Source organism: Populus nigra, chromosome 4, assembly GCF_951802175.1.
Source record: "Populus nigra chromosome 4, ddPopNigr1.1, whole genome shotgun sequence".
NCBI classification, from domain to species: Eukaryota; Viridiplantae; Streptophyta; class Magnoliopsida; order Malpighiales; family Salicaceae; genus Populus; species Populus nigra.
This window is the reverse complement of record NC_084855.1, coordinates 6,800,455-6,815,807: the sequence shown is the minus strand read 5'-3', so window position 1 is coordinate 6,815,807 and position 15,353 is coordinate 6,800,455. Positions and strand designations below refer to the sequence as shown.

The 15,353-nt window shown below is 37.5% G+C and overlaps 1 protein-coding gene across 3 annotated transcripts; it reads left to right on the top strand.

The window, feature by feature from the left end:
* Positions 1 to 6,536: 6,536 nt before the first annotated feature.
* Positions 6,537 to 15,231, top strand: LOC133692103 (uncharacterized ATP-dependent helicase C29A10.10c-like). 3 transcript variants are annotated; one of them, XR_009841793.1, is made up of 9 exons: positions 6,537 to 6,694; positions 8,376 to 9,916; positions 10,988 to 11,167; positions 11,247 to 11,342; positions 11,425 to 11,590; positions 11,736 to 11,868; positions 11,974 to 13,740; positions 13,882 to 14,648; positions 14,755 to 15,231. XR_009841793.1 is itself a non-coding variant. In XM_062112802.1 (8 exons), the coding sequence occupies exons 2-8, from the start codon at positions 8,527 to 8,529 to the stop codon at positions 14,293 to 14,295; spliced, it is 4,146 nt and encodes a 1,381-aa protein (XP_061968786.1). In that variant the 5' UTR covers positions 6,537 to 6,694; positions 8,376 to 8,526; the 3' UTR covers positions 14,296 to 15,231. The 3 variants fall into 3 exon arrangements, 2 of the variants coding, with proteins under 2 accessions (XP_061968786.1, XP_061968787.1); XM_062112802.1 differs by having other exon boundaries at positions 13,882 to 15,231; XM_062112803.1 differs by lacking the exon at positions 6,537 to 6,694 and having other exon boundaries at positions 8,797 to 8,997; positions 9,093 to 9,916; positions 13,882 to 15,231.
* Positions 15,232 to 15,353: the final 122 nt, after the last annotated feature.

Genomic DNA, 15,353 nt, shown 5'->3' with positions numbered 1-15,353 from the left:
ATGAACCGCACATTGGTGGAGAAAGTCCGATGTATGCTATCACATTCGGGACTAAGCAAAGTGTTCTGGGGCGAGGCATTAAACTATGCTCGTCATATTGTTAACCGGTTACCTTCAGCAGCATTAAATGGAAGAACCCCCTTGGAGGTATGGTCAGGCTCTCCTGCAAATGATTATGACTCTATGCGTATATTTGGTTGCTCAGCATATTATCATGTTACTGAGTCCAAGCTAGATCCTAGAGCCAAGAAAGCTATATTTTTGGGCTTTAGTGGAGGAGTGAAAGGTTACAGACTCTGGTGTTCTGAATCAAAGAAAGTGATTTTGAGTAGAGATGTCACTTTTGATGAGTCTGGCATGTTACAACAAGAGAAATCACAGGAGAAGGAAAAACAGTCTGGTGATGCACAACAGGTGGAGTTGGAGACTTCAGTCATTCCTGTAAAGACTGTTCAGACAATCCCTATTGAAGGAGATCCAGATGAAAGTTCAGATGAAGAGGATGCAACAACTCCAGCAACCACACAACAAGAATCCATTGCAACGAGTAAACCGAAAAGAGTTATTAAGAAACCTGCTCGGTATTGTAACATGGTGGCTTATGCACTTCCGGTGATTGATGATGGAATCCCCTACACCTACAAAGAAGCAGTACAGAGTGTAGAAAGTGCAAAATGGAAAGAGGCAATGGATGAAGAGATGAAATCTCTCCACAAGAATCAGACTTGGGATTTGGTACAACTCCCTAAGGGAAAGAAGACAATTGGTTGCAGGTGGGTATATGCCAAGAAGGAAGGTAATCCTGGACAAGACAACATCCGATTCAAAGCAAGATTGGTAGCAAAAGGCTATGCTCAGAAGGAGGGGATAGATTATAATGAGGTATTCTCTCCAGTTGTTAAGCATTCATCAATCCGTATTCTGTTAGCCTTGGTTGCACAGTTTGATTTGGAGTTAGCCCAACTTGATGTGAAAACTGCCTTCCTACATGGAGATTTGGAAGAGGAAATTTACATGTCTCAGCCAGATGGTTTCAAAGTCACTGGGAAAGAGAATTGGGCTTGTAAACTGAAGAAGTCATTGTATGGATTGAAACAATCTCCTCGCCAGTGGTATAAGCGATTTGATAAGTTCATGGCAGAACATGGATACACACGGAGTCAGTTTGATCACTGTGTATATTTTCGCAAACTTCTTGATGGTTCTTTCATCTATTTGCTCTTATATGTGGATGATATGTTGATCGCATCAAAGAGCAAGGTGGAGATTGATAGACTGAAAGCTCAACTGAGAACTGAGTTTGAAATGAAGGACCTTGGAGAAGCTAAGAAGATTCTTGGCATGGAGATTCAGAGAGACAGAAGAAAAGGCACAGTCTGTTTGACACAGACCCAATACTTGAAGAAAATTCTACAGAGATTTGGGGTAGATGGTAAGACCAAGCCTGTAAGCACACCTTTAGCTCCTCATTTTAAGCTAAGTGCTTCAATGTCTCCACACACAGAGGAAGAGCGCAAACAGATGGCTCAAATTCCTTATGCAAATGCAGTTGGTGCATTAATGTATGCAATGGTTTGTACGAGACCAGATATTTCACATGCTGTCAGTATGGTGAGCAGGTATATGCATGATCCGGGAAAGGGTCACTGGCAGGCAGTTAAATGGATTCTACGGTACATTCATGGCACAACTGATATTGGTTTGAAGTTTGAGAGGGATGATAGACTCGGACAAAATTTAGTTGGTTATGTGGACTCGGACTATGCTGGTGACTTAGACAAGCGTCGTTCCACAACAGGCTATGTGTTTACACTTGCTAAAGGGCCTGTAAGTTGGAGGTCAACGTTACAATCAACAGTAGCTTTGTCAACAACTGAGGCAGAGTACATGGCAGTAACGGAAGCTTTCAAGGAAGCTATTTGGTTACATGGGTTGATTGAAGATTTGGGAATTGTTCAAGAGCACGTGGATGTCCATTGTGATAGTCAAAGTGCTATTTGTCTTGCAAAGAATCAGGTTCATCATTCCCGCACCAAGCACATCGATGTTCGATTTCATTTTGTTCGAGAAATTGTGGATGAAGGGGATATTCTGCTACAGAAGATTGGTACTGCAGATAATCCAGCTGACATGCTCACAAAATGTGTCTCAGGGATCAAGTTCCAACATTGTTTGGACTTGGTCAACATCTCTCGATGTTGAGCACCTTCAGGGTGCAGCGCCATATGGCGCGTTAGAGGCAGCATTGATTGATCACGAGGATTGCATGGAAAAATCTTGCCAAGGTGGAGATTTGTAGCAATTGTCAACATTTTTTGTCAACCTTTCTCCAACCACCATGACTTTTGTCATTGTAGTAGTTGGTTCTGCACATGGGTTGCTGCCAATGCTTCTCCATTCACCTATAAAGAGAGTGCAAGAGAGTGCAGTGTGTGTAGTGAAGTGCAGAGAGAAGAAGACAGTGCAACTTTGAGAGAGAGTGCAAGTGTAGATTTGAGAGAAACACCGAGTGAAGAGTGAAACACTGGGTTTTGTGGGATTGTACTGGGTTGAGTTGAGTGTTTGTATCATTCCTCCATTAATATACAATCTGCTGCCTCCGTGGACGTACCCGGTTTTGGGGAACCACGTAAATTTGCTTGTTTGTGTTTTATTTGTGTTTGCTTTCGGTCCAGTATGCACAACAAATAGTAGAAACAATAGGAAGCAAACAGGTAATAGGAGATTAAACAATCTAAAATTAAGAAGTAGTTACCATTTTAGAGCGTAGGAAGTAGAAAATAAGAGAATCAAAGATTAAAAATGAAGAATATTGCAAAAAGTTAAAGATTTGAATAAGATTTTTTCAATTTGATAATATATCAAATAGATAATAGATAGGTCAACTAATACGAAAGAATTGCTTGCATAAGGAGATAATAATGCCAGAAACAGAAACAGAGAATATAGAAGCAGAAGATCACAAGATTAAGAATCCTAAGCTTTGATACCATGTGAGGACAATAAGATTTACACAGAATAGGAATAGAGATGAAGAAAAGCAGAGAATAGAGATGAAGAAAAGTATAGAGGAATTATATAGAGCAGATGAAGAAGAAAAGTTCGTGTATTTTATTCTTTGTTAATTGTTTACTAACACCATTACATTTCTTTTATATCAACTATGATTAGAAGCTTGTTTACGTAATCTATCAACGGTAACAGACTTTTTTAATTGTCTAACAATACTAACAACATTCTAACCATTTTATTCTCTAATCTCTTGATATGTGGTAGGACTAGGGCCTTTGATATCTTGACAGATAAGAGGGATAAAATAGAAAGGAGAAAAAAGTCAAGTGGAGACTTACCACTGCTCTGTCGTGTACATGTGCAACACCAATGAAAGATCACAACAAGACGGGTCCAATATCACATTGGAAGGCTAAAGTAGTACTTTTACAATGCAAAAATCAAGAAACGATAAATTTTTAGCCCCGTATAATATGTTAAAGACAATTGTGTTATGGTAAAATGATAATATTGCTCCCAGCACCTAGTTCCATGACTTTTTTTATCTAAAATTTTTTTTGTAATTATACTCTTATAATGAACATTATTCTAAAAATCATGTTAATATGTTGGTGCCAAGAAAAAACCAATGTAGTATGGAAATTTATTTATTTTTTACGTACCCATCGCACCAGTGACAATAAGAAGTTCACGGTGGGGTTTTTTGGAGTGGGGTGGCAATCCAAATCTCACTGCAATCCTCACTCGAAAAATATGCATTACGTGTCCCAGATCGTTTCTTCCCATCCCATGATTTATAATTTGACTTTATATTTTTTCCATTAAAATGGATAATCAATTCCATACATATTTGAATTTTTTTCTTAACAATCCCAATATTCCAGGATGTAAATCAAATCATGGAATCTAAGAGTGAAGCTAATTAATTATTATAAAAAACTGTAACAATTATGGGAGAATCGTTTTAGCGAAAACATTCTTCACGCTTTTACATTTCATTGTTCGTTTTTGTTGTGTGATTTTATTATTTTGTGGTTAAATTGAAGGGCATTTATCGAGGAATAGCAAAATTAAAATAAAAGGACCAATATATATATATATAAAGATAAAATAGGTGTTAGTTTTGAAATTAGATCAAAAGTTTACTTTAATCTTTCTATTTTTTAAATTATAAACTCTCAGTCTCATCCCAATACTCGTTGGAAATTCAATTTTAGTCTATAACTTTTTTTCCTCGTCTTTTAATTTTTAAAGAGAGAAGAGAGGAGAAAAAAAATAACTTGATTTTGATGATAGAAAAAAAAAGTGTTAATTAACATTGATTTTGACCAATAAAAAACTATTTTAGTGTCAATAATTTTTATTCGACGATGAAAGTTTATTTCATATGATCTTTGCCCTTTATCTTGCCTAAGATGACATACTTGAGCTCAAAGTCCTTTTGTTTTATTTATGGTTGATTTTAGGTTTTTGAGGTTATGATAGATTTATCAAGGTGTTTATGTTGTTTTATAGATATTTTTTTATATAAAAAATAGCTTAAAAAAGGGTTTTTTAAGTGACAAAAAGCAACAACCCAAATTTTTCAACCACCACTAATAAAGCTAGAATACAGAAAAAGCAGGTGATGCATTCCTTGTATTTTTTTTTTCAAAAAGTTTTGAGGTAGATAGCCAGATAAAAAAAATAAAGGCCTAAATGCTCCAGTCTTTTTCAAATGGATCAGCGTGTGTAGGCATGACCTCTTTCTTTTTAGTTATTTTCTTTGTTTTTTAAGTGGTATTTTTTTAATATATATATATATATATATATATATATATATATCTTAATTTATGTTTAAATTAATACCCCCAATCTCTTTAGTTTTTCAGACTGTCTATTTGATATATTTTAAAATGGTGGGTATTATTATTTTTAATTACTTTACATGTATTTGATTTTTGAAAAGACTATTCTAATTAATTTATAAATTCTTTTTATGTTTTATATAAATAAAATTTATTTTAAAAAATACAAAATATTTATTTTTTGATAATTTTTATAATATGTGTAGTGTTGCATAATATTTTTTCCCTTTGATTTTTTTCAATGGATTTCATGAATGTATTTATTTCTATTGTTATTTAATTAAATAAAAAACTTAATTTAACAAACAAAGTTATTAAATACAATTGAGTAAATGCCCCGTATTGAAATATTAAATATCTTAATTTGATCCATTTATTTTTTCAGTTTTGTTTTCAGTTATTGTTAATTACTTTTATTTTTATCCATTAACACAAATGATTCCCGATTTATTTTATTAAATATATGTATAAACCTTTTAATTTACATTTAGAAATTTTTATGTAAAAAAAACAGGTTGAAAAAGTTTGTATATCTATTTTTTTATTAACATTTTTTTTATTTAACTGACAGTATAGCACAAATCAAATAGTTAATAAATATGATAGAATAATATAAGCTCGGAGGATATCTCCTCTAACTTTGAACAAGCAGCATTATTCCCTAATTCGAGTCATCTCCACTTTGATCTGTTAAAGATTAATTGGTCTACAGTACTTTAAGTGTGTTTAATAATTTGATGTATGATATTGTTATAAAAATGTTTTTAATCGAATATATATTAAAAAATATCTTTTTAATATTAATATATTAAAATTATAAAAAACTATATATTTAATATTTTTTTTAAATAAAAACAATTTAAAAATATTTTTAAGCACAATTTTAACCAGCATACTAATTAATCCAGAGAAATGGCCCTTGGTTTTCATCTTAGCCATCCTGCTTGGGCCATATGGATCCCGGTTCATTTTATTTTGTCATCTCACGGATCATGACAACGCCATCACACACGCTCGGCTAAAGGTGGAATTTTCAGTAAATTCACCAAATAACCAACAAGTTGCAGATAGCAACAGAAACCTCAATGAGAAGCGTTCCTTCCTAAATACGAACAAAAAACCCAGTGCCCCACCCCACACGCACACACACACAGACACACACACACACAGACACACACACACACACCAATCAACAGTGCAGTACACTCTCCAATGCCCTATTGACAATTTCGATAAAACACACCTCCTAACTCCAGACTAAGCACATGAAATTGTCAAAATGACAGGACTGTGCATTCCCTCTTCTTTCGGCGCACGTGGGTTATTAGTATCTCATCTCTCTCCTATTTAAAATCAGCAGGCATAGCCAATCAGACCCATGGATGCCCCTATATAGACGTGGCAATCACGAGGCCCCACTTAGCCACGGAACCGACGTCCATTATTGGCTCAAGCACAAGATTCTTCCGTGTAAGTGTTATGCACGCAAACAACCTACCTGCCAAAACTATTAATTACAGAGTACCCGTATTACCCCTCATCCATCATTCTCGATCCCAAGCAAATAAATGGAAACAAGGGCATTTACAGTAAATATGATTGCATTGAAATGATAAAAAAAAATAAAAAAAAAAATGTGTATTATGGAATAAACTATTGATGAACTGAGAAAAAACCGGCCGGTTAGAGGGGTCTCGTTATTTCCTATATAAAGCCACAACCACAAGCTATCTTCTCTCATATTTTTGCATTCGCTTTTAAGCGCTTGCTTTCTCTCTATATAGCCAATCTCCCTATCTACACTATTTGTTAGATTCAAAAGCAGCTCTTAATAGGTAAAAAAAAACAATTTCTCTCTCACCTTCAGTTATCCATTTTTAATTTATATTAATTTAATTTATTTTTTAATTTGTTGTTTATTTATTGTTCGGAGTGGTATTTATCTTTGGAACCAAAGAACAAGAAGGAAATTCAAAATTGAGATTGAGATCATAATTAGAATAAAATAATAAATCGTGTGTTTGACTAGGGGATTTATGCGAGAGCTAATAAGGATTGATCTGTGGAGGTTAAGAGCGGTAATCGAAGTAATGATTGGTCTGATGCTGTTTCGTGGAGCGATTAGTTCGTTTGGTTATTGAAACCCTAGGAATTGCTTTTAGGGTTAAGTTAGGGATTTGAGTTATTAGTGGATTAGTCAAAGAAATTAGGGGTTTTGGATCTGGTTTGATTTGTGATTCCATTTAATAAAAAAGCAGCGAGTGAATGCTGTTCTGTTGTCTCTGTGAAGTAATGGAGGGTTTTTAATTTTTTTTTGGTGGTCTTTTATAAGATTTGGTTTATAGTCTGGCGTGGGGCTTTGATAATAATTATTATAATTTAAAAATTGGTTTTGTGAAATGACATTGTTGGAATTTTATTTGTAATATGAATGCCTCCTTGAATGTTAGAATGTGTCTATGTGAATTGATTTTGTTATTTCTTTTTGTGATACGATTACGCAGCATCTGATTTCTTTTAGAGTTGCGTTTGTTCTTAAATAGGATTAATATAATCAATTTTGTATTGTAAAGAGCAAGAGCCTGTTGTGATAAGCATGGCTTGATTTTTTGTATGTATGTGCATATGTGCTTATAAATATAGATCGGGGGATTTGTTTTCATGAGTAATAATATAGGTGTGGTTAGCAAGTTTAAAGAAAATCCTTGCTCGCTTCCTTTGTACTGCCTGCTTTAGGCTTGAGGCCTTGGGTGCTTTATGCCTTGCATCGTGTTCTAATTTGTACACGGAACGTGGTTGCTTTCATATGTTTATTTGAAACTTGGATTACGTGTTGAGACTGCTAGGTTTTCTGGCATTAATAAATCTGAGTGGAAGCAATTGTGTTGGGTACATATTGACGGGATTAACATTGCATATGCATATTCTGTACAAGTCTTTACTTTTTACCAGGAAGTTTGTTTCTGATGATGTCAGAATAGAAGGATTTGAATATGAGTGTTCCACCTACCATCATTAGGCATGAGAGAAATACACCTTGGCTAGTGATTGTGAGGCCCCAATTCCTGACTGGAGGGTGCTCCTTAGCACAAGTCCTTTTACCAAGGAGTTGTGGGTCTATTAGGTGTTAGAGATTAATATAAAACCATTCATTAGACTTCACCCAAAAGCTTGCTTGAGATTTTGAGTGAGATGGCTATTTAACATGGTATTGGAGCTTTAATGACCAAGCAATTAAAAGATTGAATCTCAACACGTGGTAGTGGTGGGTTTGTGCATGTTTCAAACCCTAATGGCTCTTACTTGAGGATGTGTGTTAGAGAACAATATAAAATCATTCATTGAGTTTAACCCGAAAGCTCAAGCTTTTAGGTTGACATGGTTTTTTAATATTAGGAAGATTGTCCATCACACCTGTTCTTTGTACTTGCATGTTTTCTGTTTAGTGTAATAAATTGCTCCTCATTGTTTCTTTCTTTTTTATTTATTTTATTTTTTTGTGAATCTGATTTGCAGATATCCAGTGCTTGTACATCCCTCTTGACCAACTTGTAAAGGGGCTTTTTATGTCTTTAAGGTGGACATTCTTTGATAAGAAGAAAACAAATATTCGAGTAATTAGATATTCTCGTGTAGAAGATTCAGTTTGTATGCATTTACACATGAAATGGGTTCTCGAGGAAGGCTAGTATTTGATCTTAATGAACCCCCAGCTGAGGATGATGAGGAGACCGATAATGTTGTATGCTTGCAGCCACACAAGGCACTTCCTTCTGCAAATCCCCACCATTCTGACTTATTTGTAGCATCAATGGACCCCAAAGGATTAAACAATAATCATGCCTTTTCACATGCATCATCTGTATCTGGTTTTCAGCCTTTTGTTCGACCCAAGGTTGCTTATGGCCCTGAAATGGGTTTTGAAAAGAAGATGGCCGAGGAACAGAATCCCAAGTTTGCATCACCAGCAAAAACAATTACTGATGATGATAAGAAAGAAGCACCATCTCTAGTTTCTGGTTCTGCAGACATTAAGGCCGTTGAAAGAGAAGAAGGTGAGTGGTCTGATGTAGAGGGCTCTGCTGATGCATGTGCTGGCAGTAGTATGTGTGAACAGGGCAACGCTTCTCAAGATCAGGTAAAGTCTGAATTAGAAGGCTGTACTTCTGGTGCTGTTTCCATGAATGTTTCTAGCAGTGTTAAGGTTATTGATAATGCCAATGCTGAAAGCAGTGGCCATGTTTCACCTGGACCGGATCAAGGTCAGAATGATCATAAAAGTAACAATAGTCGAAATTCAAATGGCAATGCAAATGGTGATGTATCAACGGATGGTCAGGAGGAAATTGCCTCAGTCTCAAAACAATGTGAAGTTAGAGGTATGGAAGCAAGCCATGCACTTAAGTCTTCAAATAATCTGGGAAAGAGGAAGATAGACCAACACAAAGAAGCAATGCTGGGTAAAAAGCGTAATAGACAGACCATGTTGATTAATATAGATGAAGCCAAGCAAGCTGGAAGCATGAAAAGTTCAACACCAAGAAGGCAGCCAACTGTCACTCGTTCTGTGAAGGAAGTTCGTAATGGTCCTCCACCTGTTGAACGTGTTGGAGAAAGGCCTAGCCATCCTTTAATTAAGGATCAGAAACAAGCTGATCTGCTATGTAATGGTGGCGGCAATTCTGTGGAATCTTGTCTACCCAAATCTGAATGTACTGGCAATGTAAATTCCGTACAACCAGCTAAGAATAGGAAAGTGAATGGCGACTCTGATATTTCTGTAGACTCACCCTTGCCACCTATCCCAAAACAGAATTCATGGAGACAGCCTGCCGAGAGTTCGTGGAAGCATCCTGCTGATTTAAGGCAGCCAAAAAATTCACAATTCTCTAACAGGAAGCCTTCTCTTACCAGCCAAAGTTCCATGGATTCAAAGTTGGGAAACAAGAAATACCTTCCTGTGAAAAAGCCAACTGTAGCGAGTACCCCCTATCAGGACACATCAGTGGAGCGTCTCATACGGGAGGTGACTAATGAGAAGTTTTGGCATCACCCAGGTATTAAACAAAATATATACATCCATTCATGTATATGGCTATATGCGTTATCTGTGTCTGTTTGGTTTTTGGGCCAAAGAGATAGAACATAGGACGTGCATTTTGCATCTGTTTCAAGTCTTTAGGAGGGGGCCAGAAGTACAAATAGTAGAGGACAGATTAGAGATGTATCCAGAAGAGTTTGCAAGTCAGTAGCTCATAAAAGCTGGACAAATTAGTTTCATCTCTGGATTTGTTTCCTATATTTTTTTTACTAGTTTGGAATATTTGGCCATATGGATTTTGTATCATCTTCCAGTTTCTCTCTCACAATAGTGTTGCAATTTGCTTCTGTTTCAAGTCTTTAGGAGGGGGTCAGAAGTACAAATAGTAGAGGACAGATTACAGATGTATCCAGAAGAGTTTGCAAGTCAGTAACTCATAAATGCTGGACAAATTAGTTTCATCTCCGATTTTGTTTCCTATATTGTTTTTACTAGTTTGGAATATTTGGCCATGTGGATTTTGTATCATCTTCCAGTTTCTCTCTCACAGTAGAGAATTGTGGATCAGCTAGGTTTTTTTTGTGCTCCTCCTTAATATGCAAAAGCTGATGTTTGTATTGCTCGGGGCCAGGGCCATGCATACCAGAGGAGATTTCATGGCTACGTGTGGTTGGCGGGGTCCAACTGTTGGAGAGCCTCTTGGATGGAATAAACTTGTGGTTTATTGAGTTATTGCCATTTAAATTTACAGCCATCATCTTTTTCTTTCCTTTTTGGCAGGGCTGCACGTGCATTTTTTTCATTTTTGTTTGCTATTTGCATAATTTTTCCAAATAGAAGCAAACAAGTTTGATAGAGGTTTGCTTGCCAATTTATGTATTCCCAGGAGGTGATCAAAACGTTAAACATATGTTTTTGCTGATTCTATGCAGCTACTTCCTATTTAACCACCTTTTATATATCCATTGAGAAAATACGTGGATGTTGATTCTTTCCATATATTTTTCTGAGAGCTGTGTCCTTTTTCCATGTGTTTTTTGGTCCCTGTATTATTTGAATCTTATTTTGTTTTATTACTGTGCACCAGAGGACTCTGAGCTCCAATGTGTTCCTGGTCACTTTGAGTCTGTGGAAGAATATGTAAAAGTATTTGAGCCTTTGCTTTTTGAGGAATGCCGAGCACAACTTTACAGCACCTGGGAGGAGTCAGCTGAAACTAATGCACACGTTATGGTTCGTATAAAGAGCATTGAAAGGCGGGAAAGAGGTATTGTGTCAAATTGTTAGTGTAGTGGTGTATATCTGTCCTGTTTCATTGACTGATTGAAAAATACTTGTGACCACAGGATGGTATGATGTCATCGTTCTTCCAGTAAATGAGTGCAAGTGGACATTCAAGGAGGGTGATGTTGCAGTTCTTTCTACTCGAAGGGCTAGAATAGGTTTGTTATGACTTGGTTGAATTGACAGAAGTGCATTTTGGTTTTCTGATATGCAAAGATTATTTTTCATCATGTCAAGCAGTAAGATCCAAGAGAAACAACTCCTCGTCATCAAATGAAGATGAAGAAGAGCCTGAGATCAGTGGACATGTGGCTGGCACTGTTAGAAGACACATCCCTTTGGATTCTCGTGATCCTCCTGGTGCAATCCTTCACTTTTATGTAGGGGACTCCTATGATCCTCACAGGTTATTTCTGAAATCTCAATTTGTTTTGTGGTATTTATGCTTGCTTTGAATGATTTTAAGTCACCAGAATTCTTTATCTTATCAGATTTTTCTGTATTTCATAATTTTTATTTGCTTGCTTGTTCTATGTTTTTTTCTTCACCAGAAAGGTTGACGAGGATCATATTTTGAGGAAATTTCAACCCAGAGGCACCTGGTATTTGACTGTCCTTGGTTCGCTTGCAACCACCCAGCGGGAGTATGTTGCTTTGCATGCATTTTGCCGTCTTAATTTACAGGTAACAAATTTTTCTTTATGAATACCCAAGTTTTGTCTTTGCTTCATATTCAATACATACACCTCTAAACACAGGAAACTAAAAGTTTTATTTCCATCCTGGTAGATGCAAACTGCAATCCTAAAGCCCAGTCCAGATCACTTCCCAAAATATGAGCAGCAGACCCCAGCCATGCCTGAATGCTTTACACAGAATTTTGTTGACCATTTGCGTAGGACATTCAATGGACCCCAGCTGGCTGCAATCCAGTGGGCTGCAATGCATACTGCTGCTGGTACAAGTAGTGGGGTAACTAAGAGGCAAGAGCCGTGGCCCTTTACTCTTGTACAAGGGCCTCCAGGGACAGGTAAGACACATACAGTCTGGGGAATGCTAAATGTCATCCATCTGGTTCAGTATCAGCATTACTATACCTCTTTGCTTAAGAAACTGGCACCACAGAGTTATAAGCATGCCAATGAAAGCAATCCTGACAATATTGCTACGGGGTCAATTGATGAAGTTCTTCATAACATGGACCAGAATCTCTTCCGCTCCCTTTCGAAACTCTGTCCAAAGCCCAGAATGTTAGTCTGTGCTCCTTCTAACGCTGCAACTGATGAACTTCTTGCACGTGTTCTTGATCGTGGATTTATTGATGGTGAGATGAAAGTTTACAGGCCTGATGTGGCCAGAGTTGGGGTTGATTCACAATCACGTGCTGCTCAGGCAGTTTCTGTTGAGCGGAGAACTGAACAACTTTTAATCAAGAGCCGCGAAGAAATTTCAAAATGGATGCAAGATTTAAGAGTTCAGGAAGCTTATTTCTCGGCACACATCGCTGACCTTCAAAATAAGCTTAATGTTGCAGCAGTGGACGGTCGTTCCCAAGGATCTGTTGGTGTTGATCCTGATATTCTCATGGCTAGGGACCAAAACCGAGATGCATTACTTCAGAACCTTGCAGCTGCTGTTGAAAGCAGGGATAAAGTTCTAGTTGAGATCTCTCGTCTTCTCATTTTAGAACCCAGATTTCGTGCTGGTAGCAATTTTAATCTGGAAGAAGCCCGTGCTAGTCTCGAGGCAAGTTTTGCCAATGAGGCTGAGATTGTTTTCACTACTGTCTCAAGCAGTGGTCGCAAGTTGTTCTCTCGGCTCACTCATGGTTTTGATATGGTAGTTATTGACGAGGCAGCTCAAGCCAGCGAAGTAGCTGCTCTTCCTCCACTCGCACTTGGTGCTGCAAGGTGCGTTCTTGTTGGCGATCCTCAGCAGCTTCCTGCAACAGTTATCAGTAAGGCAGCTGGAACCTTGTTATACAGTAGAAGTCTTTTCGAAAGGTTTCAGCAAGCAGGGTGCCCAACAATGTTATTATCTGTACAATATAGGATGCATCCTCAAATACGAGATTTCCCTTCACGGTACTTTTACCAAGGACGTCTCACTGACAGTGAAAGTGTTGCTAATTTACCTGATGAAACATACTACAAGGACCCTTTACTTAGACCTTATCTGTTCTATGATGTTACTCATGGGCGGGAGTCACACAGAGGTGGATCAGTATCTTATCAGAACGTTCATGAAGCACAATTTTGTCTTCAGTTGTATGAGCATCTTCAGAAATCTTTAAAATCCTTGGGCATGGGAAGAATCTCGGTTGGCATAATAACTCCATATAAGTTGCAGTTGAAATGCCTCCAGCAAGAGTTTTTAGCTGTTTTAAAGTCTGAAGAAGGGAAAGATATCTATATTAATACCGTCGATGCTTTCCAAGGCCAGGAGCGTGATGTCATTATTATGTCTTGTGTACGGGCCTCAAGTCACGGTGTTGGCTTTGTTGCTGATATCCGCCGAATGAATGTTGCTCTTACCCGTGCCAGAAGGGCTCTATGGGTATGATTTGTCTTTTGTTTTTTACCTGCACTCTCTGTCACACTTCTGTTTTTTTCTTTGGCATTTCATTTTTTAGCTTGTCATTTGTGCCATCACCCCCTAGCTGTGTCTAACAAGTTACTGAACTTGATTTCTCAACAGGTCATGGGGAATGCCAATTCTCTTGTGCAATCGGATGACTGGGCTGCATTAATTTCTGATGCTAGAGCAAGAAACTGTTATATGAATATGGACTCTCTCCCCAAAGACTTTTTAGTTTCAAAAGGAGTACTGGGGAAAGGTTCTTCCAATGTAAGGGGTTTGAAGTTAGGTGGACCAAGACACAGATCATTTGATATGCACATGGAATCCAAATCAAGGATGCCATCAGAGGATGATGAGAATTCAGGTGCATCTGTAATTTCCAGGAATGGGAGTTACAGGCCTTTTAAGCCAGCAATGGACAGTTCGTTTGATGAATTTGATCAATCAGGTGATAAATCAAGAGATGCCTGGCAATATGGTATACAGAAGAAGCAGGGTTCATCAGCAATCGTAGGAAAGAGGGACTCATAGAAGTGCTGGTAGTTGTCCGCAAATTCATTTTGAACTTTGGGGTAGCGTTGCCATATATATATCCTGAATTTGTGATGCTGTCTCCTATTGCCAGAAAGGCCTTTCGAACCTTGCTACTCATTTTGATGCACACCTGCCAAACTCATCAGCTGCTTCTGCTGAACAGGATGTGAAACAAAAAAGTGGTGCGGCACTAATGGCGAAGCTAAACTGATAAACAAGTCAAGATGATTGCTTTTGCAGCATATCTGTTTGGTCGAATTTATTCCTGCAATATCGAAAAGGGTTGGGGGTGCTTTTGGGTAGGTTGTGGGAGATCATACCCTCAAAGGGACCAGCTTCCTGGTTCAAAGGTGAGAAATTATTGTTAGATGCCATAATATCTGGTCTCATTTAAGCTTATCGTCTGGTGATCACTGGGTACATTGCATATACTTTTGGATTTTGCTTGAATACCAGGAAGTGGTGGGTGGCATCGAGATGATTTTTGCATACGAAGTTGCAATGAGGTGCCTCTGTTTTGCTATGGAACCCATGCAAATGGAGAAATTACTTTCGATTTGGGGAGTCGGAGGCTCCCAGTCGTGCAACTCCCTTTTTGGAGCTCTCTGATTGCAATGGACTCGGTTCTTTATCTGTATCAGAGCTTCGACAAAAGAGTTAACATTTGGAAGATGCTGTGTACATTAATTTTTTGGCGTGCAAATGCGCACTAGGAGGACGTCTGAAGGGGAAGTAAGGTATGCCTGCAACAGATGGGAGATTCGCAAAATTCTGTATAGGAAAAAAAGGAAAGTATAGGATTTGTTTAACCAAAAATCTAAAAAATTCAATACTAGAGGCATTTGTGATTTCAACTGACTTTGTACATACAGTTTTAGCTTTGTAATCGCATGTATCTTATTGTTAACACAAAGGAAAGTAGTAAATTTTTTATTTTTTTGTATTTGGCGAGATAATTATTTTCTGAGAAAAGAATTGTATTTTGCCAAGGGAGTAAGAGCCCGTTTATGTACGTTTTTTTAAACAGTCAAATTCAAAAGTAATAACAATATTTA

What these genes read in the sequence shown, in the direction of transcription:
- LOC133692103 (XM_062112802.1), top strand. Translation starts at nt 8,527, where the DNA reads ATGGGTTCTCGAGGAAGGCTAGTATTTGATCTTAATGAACCCCCAGCT. An exon ending in CATTGAAAGGCGGGAAAGAG is followed by an intron (nt 11,168 to 11,246) that starts GTATTGTGTCAA and finishes TTGTGACCACAG; the next exon opens with GATGGTATGATGTCATCGTT. An exon ending in TACTCGAAGGGCTAGAATAG is followed by an intron (nt 11,343 to 11,424) that starts GTTTGTTATGAC and finishes CATGTCAAGCAG; the next exon opens with TAAGATCCAAGAGAAACAAC.